The sequence below is a fragment of the Lagopus leucura genome, unplaced genomic scaffold, assembly GCF_019238085.1.
Source record: "Lagopus leucura isolate 7727_CA_CO unplaced genomic scaffold, USGS_WTPT01 Super-Scaffold_100057, whole genome shotgun sequence".
Classification (NCBI taxonomy): domain Eukaryota; kingdom Metazoa; phylum Chordata; class Aves; order Galliformes; family Phasianidae; genus Lagopus; species Lagopus leucura.
Window position 1 is genome coordinate 1,546,040 of NW_024962303.1, and position 14,045 is coordinate 1,560,084.

The 14,045-nt window shown below is 51.0% G+C and overlaps 1 protein-coding gene across 9 annotated transcripts; it reads right to left on the reverse strand.

Annotated features, from left to right (window-relative positions):
• Nucleotides 1–847: 847 nt before the first annotated feature.
• Nucleotides 848–11,324, reverse strand: LOC122188279 (probable G-protein coupled receptor 83). Of its 9 annotated transcripts, none has more exons than XR_006181540.1 (5): nucleotides 8,542–10,708; nucleotides 7,667–7,792; nucleotides 6,434–6,567; nucleotides 3,281–3,962; nucleotides 848–1,333 (listed from the first exon to the last, which is right to left on the reverse strand). XR_006181540.1 is itself a non-coding variant. In XM_042886450.1 (5 exons), the coding sequence occupies exons 2-5, from the start codon at nucleotides 8,920–8,922 to the stop codon at nucleotides 3,368–3,370; spliced, it is 1,236 nt and encodes a 411-aa protein (XP_042742384.1). In that variant the 5' UTR covers nucleotides 8,923–9,360; nucleotides 11,257–11,324; the 3' UTR covers nucleotides 848–3,367. The 9 variants fall into 9 exon arrangements, 6 of the variants coding, with proteins under 6 accessions (XP_042742384.1, XP_042742386.1, XP_042742382.1 ...); XM_042886450.1 differs by adding an exon at nucleotides 11,257–11,324 and having other exon boundaries at nucleotides 848–3,962; nucleotides 8,542–9,360; XM_042886452.1 differs by adding an exon at nucleotides 11,257–11,323 and having other exon boundaries at nucleotides 848–3,962; nucleotides 8,542–8,892.
• Between the last annotated feature and the right edge of the window lie 2,721 nt (nucleotides 11,325–14,045).

Sequence of the window (14,045 nt, forward strand, 5' to 3'; positions counted from 1 at the left end):
CGGTTTCTTTGTTCATTGTGCAGCAAGGCCGTGTAAGGGATTTGTCTCTGGAATTCAGGTATCCTCCATGCTGTGCTGTTATCGCCTCCATCAGCAGCTCTGCTGTAGGCAGTTGGATGCATCTGGCATGAGCTAACTCAAGAAACGCAGGGCTGTGAATCACTCAGACATCGCTGCTGGATCTCTGCACGCTGCCTGCGCTCAGGCAGTTTCTGTGCGGCAGATTTCTATAAGGTGGTTCCCACCCACACACAGCGTCTGAAGGCGAAGCAATGACTGCAGCATATCAGCATCCATTTACCTGCTGCGCTGGCTCTGGCCTTGACTGGTTTTAGCCACTGCAGGAGTACTGTTGCCTGTCGCAGTCCTCAGCCAGGAGAGCCCTCCGAGTTCTGCTGCCCTCCAATTGTTGCCACAAGCCCTGTGTCTGCAGCACAGCAGACGTGACCTTCAGCCAAATAACTCCGCTCAGCCTCCTTCATATCATAGAGTCATAGAATGGTGTGGGTTGAAAAGGTCCACAGTGATCATCTAGTTTCAGTCCCCCCGCCATGTGCAGGGTCACCAACTGCCAGACCAAGCTGCCATGCATCCCGTCCTCTTCTTGCAAGCTGCTGAGTGAGTGCTGTCATGTTGGGGCATCCTCAGGTGATACGGGGCCTCTGGGCAATGGGCTGCAAGGCTCTGAATTTCAATCAGGCAGTGATAGTCACCAGCCCAGATAGCAAAGTCCTTACAGAGCTGCAGTACAGTCAGCTCCTACATTGTGCCCATTTAGGGGAGAAAAGCTCAGCAATACAGACGTGTTACAATTTACAGATCTAGGGAAAAAGGCTCAGTTACTCCTCACAGCAAGAGACAGCCATGTGCGTGGCAGGGGACTGGCAGGAGACCAAGGCATGAGCTGAGACCTGCTGCTTGGACTGAGATCTTCAGTTCCTCCAGAGAAAGATCACAAAGCCATTTAAAGAAAGGAAAGACAAAAAAAGAACACTAATAAATCTCACAGATGGACTCAGCTTCAGATCTTTCTAAGAGACTTCTGATGCCTGCATGGCTGACAGCAGTGCCAGCACCAGGCAGGGCTCTGAGGGGGCTCTGTCCGAGGGACTGCAGTCTCAGTGCTGAATATCCAATACTGAAATCCTCTGCCCATCCGCCCTGCAAAACAGCCTCAGGGTGGTATCCAGTCCCAGGGTCAGCTCATACTCCAGAATTAGTCTGCAGCACAGCAGCTTTCATTTCAGAATTACAGCGAGAGCCATAGCTTAATATTTCTCATGAAATGATCAGAGTTCCTACTGTTGCCATGGTTATTTCATCAAAGCCTGAGCTAGAAGAACGTTGAAAGAAAACATGAAAAGACAGAGCTCATCTTCTCACTGTGCACACAATGCTTTATGCACACTGGGATCAAGTTGGACATTTAGATTTGGTTTAAGGGACCTCTGCCTTGGGGCAGCACATTTCTGTGGGATTTCTTTGACCCTTCAGGGGTCAAAGCAGCGCGTAACAAACATCAGCCCATCAGCAGCAGCAGCCTGTGGGTGTATGTCTGAAATTCCTGCCTTGAGGAACACAGGATTGGAGCAGCCTTATGCTCTTACAGTGCTCTGCAGGTGTCTGGGTCCCCCCCGCCACATAGCCATGCTTTTTAAGCTCTCTGTGACCAGAACCAAAGGCAGCTTGTTTTGCTGCACGCTGGCCCAGCACCATCTCCAGGTGGGACCCAGCACCAAGCTGGCTCTGCCAGTGCCCTTGATGGCTGCAGGCTGCATTGGGAGCCTTGCATGAGCCAGTGCCAGTATGCCATTCCCATTCCAGCTCCTGTGCTGCTACAGAATGCTTTCGGGGACAGGATGTAGCTTTCCATTTTCTATTGTTTCTTTGGGAAACATTCGCTTTTGTGGGTATTTTTGGCCAGGACAATATAAACAGCCCATAAGAGATGTGCTCCTCCAGGTTGAAATTCCAGGTGAATGCCAAACTGCAATCCATAGGTGATGCCAATGGGTATCAGAATCAGCTGAACAGCCATGAGCAGCAAACAACTCTGTGGGTCACTGAGCCCTTGCCTGCTCATTACCCAATGAAGGCTGTTCTCAAGGTTCACTTAGCACCACTGCTACAGCACTAGGCACTGGGTACCTTTTCTTTTGCTTATCACCTGGCCTGAACCCCATTACCTATTGACAAATAGGGAGTAAACCTTGTTTTCTTAAGGGCTCCTGTAAGAACATACTGGAGAAGCTTAGCAGCAGCCTTCTACAGCTGAGCAACCCCTCACCCAAGCACAACCTGGAAATGTGCAGGCAGAAATGGCTCCTGCAGCCCCCATGCAGCTTCTGAGGAGCAGTGCGATGGGAAGGGGCATCATGGCCAGGCAGGAGCACTGCTTCTCAGTGCCTCTGTTTCACACTGCAAGCAAAGTCACACAGCAAATCTGGTTTCTGTCTGCTTTGATATCTTTTGTCTCTCTGTATTTTTTTCCTCTCTTTCCTTTATTGTCTTCTTTTCTCCATTTACCTCCCAAGTACAGCTAAATCAAGCTATTCTTCTCAAAACTGTAGAAAGCCTCCCCTTTAACTGTGATTCAATTCAGTTGCCTCAATGAATCTCTTCCAGAACAATTAGTAATTATCTAGAATTATTTAATTCTCCAGTTGGTGAATGCTACAGCCCTGATGAATTATTTTGTGGCCTTTAATTCAGTGCCTGTAGGTTTGTTTGCAATGTAATTTAACAGAAATTAAAATAAATTCTCAGTGAACCAAATGACATGAGGTCTGACATAGAGATGGAGCTCTACAGCCCCAATACAGTGCTCTGCTCCACCAGCACACAGCCTGGGCTGGGACCAGGGCAGGAGGAGCAGCAGGACTCAGTGTGACACCCACCGCTGACTTCCCCTTACCCTGCTGTAATGCTATAATGCAATCTTAGCAGGGTAGCAAAGACTTTGGCTGCAGCAAGCTAGGATAAGCCCAAGTGCAGCAGCCCTGGATGCAGAATCTACAGAAAAAAAGCTGTTTACCTTTACAAGGCCTCAAGTACACAGGGATCTCCAGAGAGATACCCTCACCTCCACTGCCAGCCCTTAAATGAGGTCTGGGCAGGAGTGGATCCTGGATCCATCCCTTCCACCACTCAGTGGCACTGTTTGACTTGAGCTCCCCCGGTTGGCCCTGCCTTCCCACCAGGTGCTGCATCACTTCTTCAAGCCCTGAGTTAGCATTTCTGCTACACCTGCACTCAGCTGGGAGGCTTTAGTATGAATTACCTGGGGGAATCCCTATGGATGAGGTTCACCTGCTACAAGGGTCCTTCTTTCAGACGTGTGCCAAACTCCGTCCATTGCCACCCTTGCTCACAGGTCAGTGTTGGCTGTCGGGATGAGCACAGCGGAGCAAACGCTATTTGATGAGGGCCCCTTCGTGCACCCAGCTCGCTCCCCCCAGGCCTCGCGGCAGGACGCGGCCAGGGGCGGCTGCACGGCGCTGCACGGCTGAGCTGTGTGCTGGCACATGCACAGCAGGGCTCTGAGCTCCGCACGGAAGCTCTCATTCAGCCAGCAGTAAATGAAGGGATTGTAGCAGGTGCTGCTCATAGCAAACCAGTGCAGGGCAAAGTAGAGCGAGTTGTTGGTCTTGATGCCCAGGCTGGAGATGAGCACCACGTAGCAGTTGAGGGGAAACCAGCAGACAGCGAAGACCACCACAACCAGCACCAGCATCTTGATGCTCTTCTTCTTGTTCCTGTGGTGGGCGACGTACTGCTGCGTGGTGACGTCACCGATGGCATTGCGCAGCCACAGCTTCTTGGCCAGGCGCGTGTAGGTGGCGGTGATGACGAGCAGCGGCAGCAGGTAGAGAAGCAGGAAGGTGGACAGGTCCAGGTACTTCCAGACCAGCTCTGCAGGCTCAGGGAAATCCGGGAGGCATAGGCTCCGCACGGTGGCTTCCCTTGAAAACAAGGAGGTGTGTGTGTAGCACGTGGCCGTGCGGATGGGCGCTGCTCATTTGGCAAAACGTGCTGAGGTTTTTGCAGCCCCACCGACACAGCCTATGTGGTGCCAACAGGGAAGGGGCAGATATTGCTCATCTCAACTGATAAAGGTCAATCAGAGCTGTTCCCCTGAAAACCCTCTCCTCGTGCCATCACCCTGAGGCTTATGCTCGTTTCTGCATGCTTTTGCTGCCTTCTGCCCTAAGTTATTCTGCTGTCCCAAAAAAAGAGAACCTGAGAAAGACAGTGCAGAGCTCCCCCTCGGAAGCTGCAGCAGATTTTAATTCAGTGAGGCCCTCACATCCTCTTAGAACAGCAAAAAGTTGCTCCTGAAGGCTTTTTTTTTTTTTTTTTTTTTAAACTTAAACTCTGTTTTAACTTCTGGTGACTAGATAAGACAAAACAAGGATGTTCATATCTGACAGATTAATTAAATACAACTCATCCATTCAATTCAGCACAACAGATCCGTGCTCTGTTGGCACTTCTCACTGCACCTCCACACCACGGAGAACAGGAACACTGAGTGTTCCTGCAGACATCGAAAACAAAAAAGCATTAAGAGAAAGGGACACTCACAGATCTATTTCCTGGTGATGTTTTCTCCACTTCTTTCCTTGTGTCCCTGCCTCTTTCCTCTTGTTCCACTTTGCCCTCTTCAAACCTTGTCCTCTGTCCACTTGTCTCCATCAAGCTGCACTATTTGCTGCAGTATTGATTAATACCTGTAATATCATGTTCTCAGCTTTCAGAGTTGGCTTTTGTGCCACAAATAGAAGGTTAACTGGAAATGGGCAGCACTGAAGGTGCGTGCCGCAAGAGATGACGGAGGGCAAGGCAGGGCACAGCAAACCTGAGAACACGAGGACGTGGAGGACATGGAGGACCCAAGGCCACTCTGCAGGACACGCAGCCACACATGGGCAGCACGGAGAGGCCACATGCCCACCGTGGCTCTGGGCACAGCTCTGAGCACGGCTGCAGCCTGGCTCCTGGCTAACATCCCAGGGAAGCAGCTCCTGCTGCTGTCAGCTCCCAGCCATGGGATCTATTGCTGGTGACATTACCACCAGCATTTTTACTGAATGGAAAACAGCGATGAAAATAACGTGCCCTGGAAGTCCTTATATTGCCAACTGCCCCGTGCCAGCTTGAGGCTGGGTTTCCTCTAGGCACACCGAAGGATGAGCACTGACAGGTGCAGTGAAAGAGATAGTGGCATTTGTTCATTCATAAGCAATTTGTTGGGTAATAGCCTGAGCGCAGCTGCAGAGCAGTGCGTGCACTGGAGTAACCCAGCACTCTGTTTACAAAGTCTGAGAGCTGAAGATCTCATATCCCCCTGCAAGACACCTCTTGGGCACATAAATCACAGCACGAGCAAGGAGGAGCTGTGGAAGCCCACGCTGCACTCCCGTTTGTGTAACCCATCCACAACCACTATAAAAAGCCATGCAAGGAGGTGAATGGGCCCCTACAGTGCTGATAGGAATGGCTGTGCTGCAGGAAGACATTCCAAGCCATGAGTGCCCTCAGCAGACAGCACACAGAGGGGAAGGTAAGAGTTTGGTTTTTGTTTCTTTACTTTCTTCCAGTACCTCAGAAGACTTCAGGTGGGTTTGAAGTTCCACCTCCCCTCCTCTCAATAAGTTTTAGTTGTGTTCAGCCCAGCAAGGAGCTCCCCGTGCTGCCAGGCAAGCGCAGCAGCACACCCAGACCTGCCACCCCTGTTGCAGCACTGCTCTGCTCATCAGCCCTGCACTGCAAGAAGAGAAGTAGTGTTTCTCTTCTGCTTCTCCAGCTAATGTAACACCGTGCAGGAGCAGCCTCCTGCTTTGAGGAAGGTTCCCCTGCTGCACAAATCCAGAGATAAACACTGAGGAGCCACAATGCATGAATCAGCACATGAAGTTGGGGCTCAGGCCTGGCTGACTCAGAGGCACTCCTACCCCTCCCTGCCTCTCCTGCTCTGTACAAGTGCAGATGTACTGCAGATGTTTACACATGCGGTTCACTTTCTCTTCCAAACCGCAGCACCTGCTGTTTCCTCCCTGCCTGCGCATGGGGCCACACAGACACGGTCCTTCTGGGATTACAGAGCTGACTGTGTGCTAAGGGACGAGAAATGGACCCTGGGGGAAGCCAGCCTCTGGGAGACAAACCCACCAGGCACAGAGAACCAGTGAGCGCCCCACAGCGCGGCTGTGCCTGGGTGAGGGGCTCAGCCTGATCGCCTCCTGGGAAAAGATGAAAACAAAGCGAGGTTCCACACTCCTGTGCGCTGAGAGGCTCTTCACTGCAGGCAAGCCTCTGCCATAGGAAATGAGATTTCATTGACACACAGAAATTCCACGGATGGCATCGAGTGCCGCAATGTCTCCCCACAGCTGGGACTCCTCCACCCCCACACTAAGAGCAGAAAGCTCACCTGTAGTTGTACTGGAAGAGCTTCTGGTAGATGGCATGGGGCAGGGAGAAGCAGGCAGCCAGCAGCCAGATCACAGCGATGCTCAGTGCTCCTTTTGTCAGAGACATCCTTTGCTTGAGTGGGTTCAGAATGACCTATAACACAGACTGCACGAGGCTCTTGTCTCATGGGAAAGCAAAGTCCTTCCACCAAAGCACACATATATAACACATATGTATGATTTAATGCTATTTGGAAAATAACAGCCATGATTAGGGGAAAGTCCTGCATATCAGAGCGACCTAGAAAATGGGAAACAGTTAATTTCTCAATCTGCTCAGAAGTGCTTTCAGATAGACTTTTTCCTCTATTTCTTTTCTGGGATAATCATTTTCTTTAAATTTTGTAAAAATAAGTGGAAAAAAATAATCCTGTGCAAATTTCTTCACTTCTGGGTACATCCTTTCATTCAGTATGAATTATATAATGAAGCATGGTTTGTTTGAGCTGAGCCCTCTGCCCATCTGGAGACATTAGCTTAGCCTTCATGAAGCTTCCTGAGTTAGATGAAAAGATTTCAGGAGCTTATAGAAGCTCAGCATATGAAAAATTCTGTTTTGGTAGAGGAAAGGAGAGCAAGTGCCTGATAGAAGCGCACAGCCTGGTCTACCTTCTCCTTCCTGCTTTCACAATACATGGAGCGCTCAGTGCAGCAGGCAGGTGATGCAGTCTGGCAGCAGGCAGTGATGAGCAATGTCTTCTCACAGCTCCAACATGCCCCCCAGTATTCCCACAGCAGCCCCTCACCCTGCTGCTCCCCTTCATGCTGCTCCAGCATCAGTCCTGCAGTTACACTTCACCAACTGGGATTGCTTTTTACTGATGCAGAGAGCTGAGAACCTCTGCCACCTCAAAGCACCCTGCAGCTCAGTGGTGCAGCAAACAGCCAGTGCTGTTTGAGAACAGAACAAGCAGGCAGTCAGGTCAGAATTTAAGGTCAGGATGTTAGATGTGTTTTACCGGTTTGACTTAGAAAGCTGAAAAGCTTGAAAATATCCCCTGCATAGCTGAACCACTGCTTTGCTTTTGGCAGTGGCTCTGCTGCCTTTCAAGACCCCCACTGCAAACAAAACCATCACACCTATCAGCCATGCCATGGCAGCTTGCTTTAACCACCACAAACATAAAGCTCAGCTGGCATCGAAGGGGCTTGGGAGGAGCTGTGCAAAAAGGCATGGGAGAGCAGGGCCTCACCTGGTGCCTGTCCAGGGCGATGGCTGTCAGAGTGAGCGTGGAGACGTGCAGTGAGCAGTACTGCACGAAGCGGCTGACATGGCACATCGCCTTCCCAAAGATCCAGGTGCTGTTCACAAACCGAACCTGAGGAGAAAACAAAAGCCATCAGCAACCAAACTCCCAGGGAACACCTTGGGCTGCACCTGACCTTGCTGCTGCCCTTTGGCTGCTGGGCAGCTCACCCAAAATCCACAAAGCAGCAATGTGGGATGTTGAAGCACCCTTACATAAGAGCTTATAAGTTAAAATATGGAGTTGAAATGAGTGGCGCTGTTGCAGCCCACCCAGCTTATCCATATAAATAGCATCTACAAACAGCAGTAATTACATCTTTATTATACCAATAATTACATTTGGACAAAGTGGCCATGCTCTGCTCCTGTGCCACTCCCTGCACATCTGGAGGGCTTTCACTGAAGTCTTTACCTAGCTGCTCACTGTGAGGGACTTGGCTGTTTTTCCCCCAGCTATGACCAGCAGCCACATTGCTCTGAACCCTTGGATTTAAAGTTTGACTTTGCAGTCCTGCTGCATGCATGTTATCGGTTCTGACAAACCCAGACATCCACTCTGCAATCCCCAAGCAGCTCTCCTGACCTGCGGCAGTTTGTCAGCACACCTAGAAAGACTTCAGAGTCCAATCTGGAAACAAAGTCCAACAGAGCCCAAGGGAGCCCACAGTTTGCTGGACGTTGCTTTACCTGTGCAGCAGAGCCATCCATTAGGCTTGGCTGTGTTGGCTTCACACCTCAGTTCTAGCACAGCAACCACCGGACTGCATATTTCTGGGGTGAGTGCCCCCAGCCAACAGGACTGCCCTGCATGCCACCTACCAGAGTGAAGGGCGTGTTGAGCAGTGTGATCATGATGTCAGACACAGCCAGGTTGACGATGAACAGGCTGGTGGCCGAGTGCATCCTCTTGTTCTTCAGCACCACATGGCACACCAGCACGTTCCCAAAGAGAGACATGATGATAATCACTGAGTACACCACGATCAGGAGAGCCTTCACAGTTGGTTTCTGGGATTCTGGCTCGTATCGAGCCAGCTCCGCAAACTTCTCCCACTCCACAATGCGGCTGTCTGTCCAGTTGAAGGCGGTCCTGTTGGTTGCTTGGTAGATGGACATGAGTTTGGTCAAGGAATAGTAACGGTCAAACTCCTCAAGATAAGCTATCTGTGCCTGGTGGGATGGAAGCAGCACGTGAGGCATGGTGGGTGAACCCAGGTCGTTGCTCAGCTGCCAACCGGGCTGCCGACACAGCAGTGGCCCACCAGCCACACCTGCTCAGCTCTCTGGGAAGCTGGTGAAGATGCAGCTGGCACTGTGAGCAATGCCTGTAGGTGCACAGCCTCAAAGGTGCAACGGGCTCCCAGGGAGCAGCACCAGGGAGAACTTAAAGCAGAGGCCTCTGCACAGGGCTGGTTTGGGACTGTGCACTCCCAACTCCTCCGCATACCAGGAGCTGCAATAGCTCCACAGGTGGGCTGGAGAGATCAACTCATTATTACACAGAGCACATGTAGGAATGGGCATTTGTCAGGTTGTTTTTATTCATTCTCAGATGAGTGCACTTTTCCTCCAACTTTCAGGGAAGGATGTTCTGGTGCTGCTCTCATCCCATACTTCAGAACAGTTGTTTCTTTTCTGCTGAAAGATTAAACAAGTTCATTTAGGGTGTCATTTTTGAGATCACAGCTAGCTGTTGTATGCACCTAACCCCAGCAATTACCCTGGAGTTGTTCAGAACTTGAAAAATCACATCAGAAGTTAACTTCAGTCTATCTCATACTTAAAAAAAAAAAACAACACAAAAACAGCTAAATTCTGTTCAGTTTCATTTCCAGTGAGAAAGCAACCTGCCCAGCAAAGGCAACACTCAGCAGTAAAGAGGTACACAGGTCAAAAAACACCCTCACAGCATATACAAACCAGCACAAAGCATCAGAAAACTCATCAGGCATAAAAATCACTACTTTCTCACCTCTCAACCTCCTTTTCTCGTTTTTAGGTATTTCTGGTGATTTCAGATTGATCTGTTGTTGTTAGGAACTTAAGAAGCACTCGTACCATTACATCCAGCTATGCAGCACACAGGAGGAGAAAGTTGTTTGGAAAGCATCAGGATTTCAGCAAGGAGATGCCTTGTTTTTGTGCCCCATGGCTGTGTACACAAATAGTGATCTCGTATGGAGGGCAGGATTAAGAAGCAGCATTCTTGGAGCTGCAGAAACTCACCAAGATGTCAGGAGGCCGCAATGCTCACCCAGTAATGCGAGCATCCAGAACTGCGCCCACCTGGGTGGATGCCCACCGGGGTGCTGAAGGGCCCACAGTGAGGACCCCGTGCTATCACACCAGGGAGCTGAGCCAGCCCAAAATCAAACAAGTGGTGTTCCCAGCTGCTGACCTGGTCGACCTCATGGCTTATTTCTCCCAAGAGAGGCTCAGGAACAGGAGAGCTTAAGGAGATGATGGAGCTGTGACCTGATTTTCCAGCATGGAACTCCTTAGGAATTTCTGTATCCGTCAAAAATGGCCGAAGCAATTGTTGGAGCTCGGCACTGGCTGCAGCCTCAAGCAGAGCAAAGGCGCAGCAGGGACAGCATCCTGCTTTCCTGGGGAGGTGCACGCACTCTGCACCACGGTTTAACACAACAAGCATTCAGCCTTATAACTCCAAGTAACCCGAAGGATCAGAGAAGGAAATTCCACCCAGCTCAGCCTTCCCCCGCCCTTCTGCCCCGGGTGCCTGCAGGCGGCCGCAGCACCCACGGCTCCAGCTCAGCCCTTTCTGTTGCAGAAGCGCTCACCTTTCATCACAAAGAATTTAAAGGCACCTCAGCGAAAACCATCTGTACGATCTGAACTCTAAACACAAACCAACGCTTCACCCCCCGAACCGAGCAAGCCTCTAGCGAAGAGCACGCAGGGCGCAAAGCGCGAGTTAAACGCGGTTTCCCAACAGACTCCAAATAACAGAGCGAGAAAAACTCCCCGCCCCTTACCGGCTGTGCCGCCGCCGGCAGCTCCGGCTCGGACCCCCTCGGGCTCGAAGCTCCGCCGGACCCGCGCAGCGCGGAGCCGCCGCGCCCCACACGTGCAGCCCGGGTGCAGCCCCGCGCCCCGCCGCGCTCCTCTGGCTTTAGCGGAGATCGGCGCTCGGAGGCAGAGCCCGACGGCGCGCTCCGTGCCGGGCTGTCGGAGCGGTCGGAGCACGGCGGGGAGCGCGATTCGTCCGCGGGTGTGCGTGAGGTTCATGAGAAAGCAGCGCCGCGGCTCGGGGAGCGCTCTCATGTACCGCCGCGCCGTCGGTGCGCACGTGCTTCGCGGGCAGGTCAGGCAGAGTGAAGCTTCCCGCACGGAGCGCTGTAGGAACGCTCCGCTGCGGCTCCCGCGCAGAAGGGGAGAGCGTAGGTCGCTCAGAACGTTGTGCCTCCTATTGCTACAATCAGAAAGGTTAACGTGGTGGAAAGGTGATATAGGAGTGAAACAGCAAAAGAGATTAACGCGGATGGGACGGTGTTACAAAGGGAAAGCGCTCACCCGTCTCCAAAAATCTCGGCTCACGAGGAAACTCTACAAGAGGGAATCTCCACCCAGAGATCCTTCCCCGGTGGGGGTCACCCCTTCCATGAGGTCTGTGAGAGGTGCAGCCAGGCTCCACCCTTCCGGTCACACAGCTGAATCTCCTTCACCTCCGCTCCCAGGGCTGGCCGGGTCCTTCCCCCAGGCGATCCACCAGTGGTTCAGGCCCAAACTCAACAGTTCCCATACACCTACCTATTTCCATGGAAACTCCAACAAATACAAAAGTGCAATAACGCTATTTGAGAAAGTTCTCAGTTGCAAAATACTGTTTTTCAACATAGTCACCACCGTTAAGTGTGTGTTTTCACCAGCAGTGAGCAAGAGCTGCATAACATGCTTATAAATATCTGCACCAGTGGAGGTGAGCTGCTGTCACCTGCTGAAATGCACCACCCGCTCCTCACTGTGCTCACGTGCACTGTTTGGTCTCTGTAAATGCTCAGCAAGGTGAATGGCAATTGGTGCCATCTTTTCTGCATAGCAAAATTCCATGCCGACCATTTGCTCCGTATGTACTTCTATGTCAGACACCGTTTTGTCAGACCACCTTTCTGCTGCCATGGATCACACAGCAACAAAATGTGATGGAATATCAATGGGAAGGTTCAGCTTCTGCTGCCAACTCTCACCAACGTCCACCTCTGACCAGCATAATAACATAGGAGCCATTTCTTTGGTAGCAGCCCTCATGGTCCACAAACTTCATTCTCTCATTGTAAAAGGGTGGAATAAAGCAGACAGGATGCTCAGTGCATGCAGTGAAATTGTCACATCTCTTTGGATACAAGCTGTTCACCAGTTCTTGTGAAAAAAAAAAAGAACAGGATTCTTTTCTTCTAGTTCTGAGACATTTGGATGATCTCAAAAGTCATCAGCAGGAGCAGGAAGGACATGTTGGCCACCCATTCATGTGGGCTGCCCACACACACACCCCTGATGCAGAGGATGGAAGTCTGATCTCCACAGATTAATTCCCAGAACAGCAGGTGAAGAAAGTCAGTGCCTACGGCACCTTTCTGACGGGGCAGTGCTGTGAAGGCCGGCTGGAGGCTCAGTGGAGATCTCTGTGCATTTCACGGGGCTCTGGATCCTCCCAGGTGCGTAGAGCCCTGCGGCGCCCTGTGGGCACGGAGCCCTGCAGCATCCCTGGGGCACACAGCATCTGCATGTATGGGGTAATGCAATTAACAGAGAACAAAAATCACAGCAAGCACAACAATCTCCAAGCTTGAAATCTTGAAGTGGGGCTTTTAGTGGAATTTCAGCCCTGATGGATTCTTCTTAAATAAGCACTCTTCCTGGGCCTAAATCCTTCTTGGCAGATGCAGACACAGCCTCACAAGAAACAAAGGTGATTTTGGTCTCAGACACAGACATTGGAAGATACGTGTTTGAACTGGAGATTGTAGTCATTTCAATTTCCACCATGTGCAGCTCACACCTTATTAAAAAGAAGAAAGGTTTTGGATTCTGTCCTCCTCCCATCTCCTCTGTGGCTGTGGCTCTGTCTGCAGCCACTTTCCCTCTGCACAGGGGAACCCAGCCCATGTCTCCTTCCCAGAGTGGGGTGTCCTGAGTTACCGTGTGGTTGGAGTTGGCCACAGCCACATAACCTCTCTCAAAGCACGCAGACAGTGATGGACCTTTTCACAATTGCACACTTCTGCAGTTTGGGCACCTGGTGCAGCTGGTGCTGCGTCTGCCAGAGGCTTTTGGAGAAACCAGTGTAAATCTTTGCAAATAATAATAAATAGCAGAGGCACTGCTCTGAAATGGGAATCCTCCCCATCGGAGGGGAGAGACAGCCTTGGGATGGATGTTTCCTGGGGTCTAAGTGCTGCCCACCCCAAACCTGTGACAAACCTCCGGTTGCTCTCAGCAGGAGAGGAGTGAAGTCTGTACTTACTGTACCTTCTTGCCTGAGGCACGTAAGGACATTCTGCACAGCAAGTGATCTTGTAGGCCTCTTTTTCTTTTTTTTCCTCTGAAGTCATTTCCATCTGGACTATGAGATTCCTTGCATCTGAAAAGCCATTGCCTTATTCTGTCTATAAGCCTGTGTGTGCTTCATGTCTTGCACAATGCGGTGTTGGCTTTATACTGCCAGCACGTTCAGAAATTAGAGCAATGAGCTTAATCAGATCCTCAGCAGGATCTCTTTCTTCAGATGCAAAGGATTTATTTACAGGTATGCATTAGAACCTCCTGAAACATTCAGAATGAAACTCAGTGCAGTCCCATCCCTGCATCCTATCTTCCTTTCACAGTAATCCCCACTGACCCTCAGCTGTGTTTGGTTCCTGCATGCAGACAGGTGAGCAGAGATGGAGGGCAGCCCGCTGTGCTGAAATCAGCTGAAATCAGGCTGCTTTAACACAACTCACATCAACAACAAGTGCTGTGCCGTGGCTTCCAGGCTCCCACCTGGCAGATGTGCAGCAGATCTGGGTGCTGCCCCCTGTGCCTGCATGGCAGTTCCCCCACATCCATCTCTCAACTGTCCAGGTGTGCTGGGAGAGCAGCGCCTGAGCTGTGGAAGAAAATTGTTCAGGGTTTTCTGTGTTGATTTCCTTCAGCAAAATGCAAGTTGCCCACGTGTCTGGGGAGGCTTTGCAGCTGAAGATGTTAAAGGCATTCAGTATTTTTCCTTTGGGTGTCTTTCTGTTAAATGCCAGAAGGTTAATTTGTCTCCTGAAGGGTTGGGAGCTCTCTGGAGAAATGCAGAGATGATGCACAGACATGAA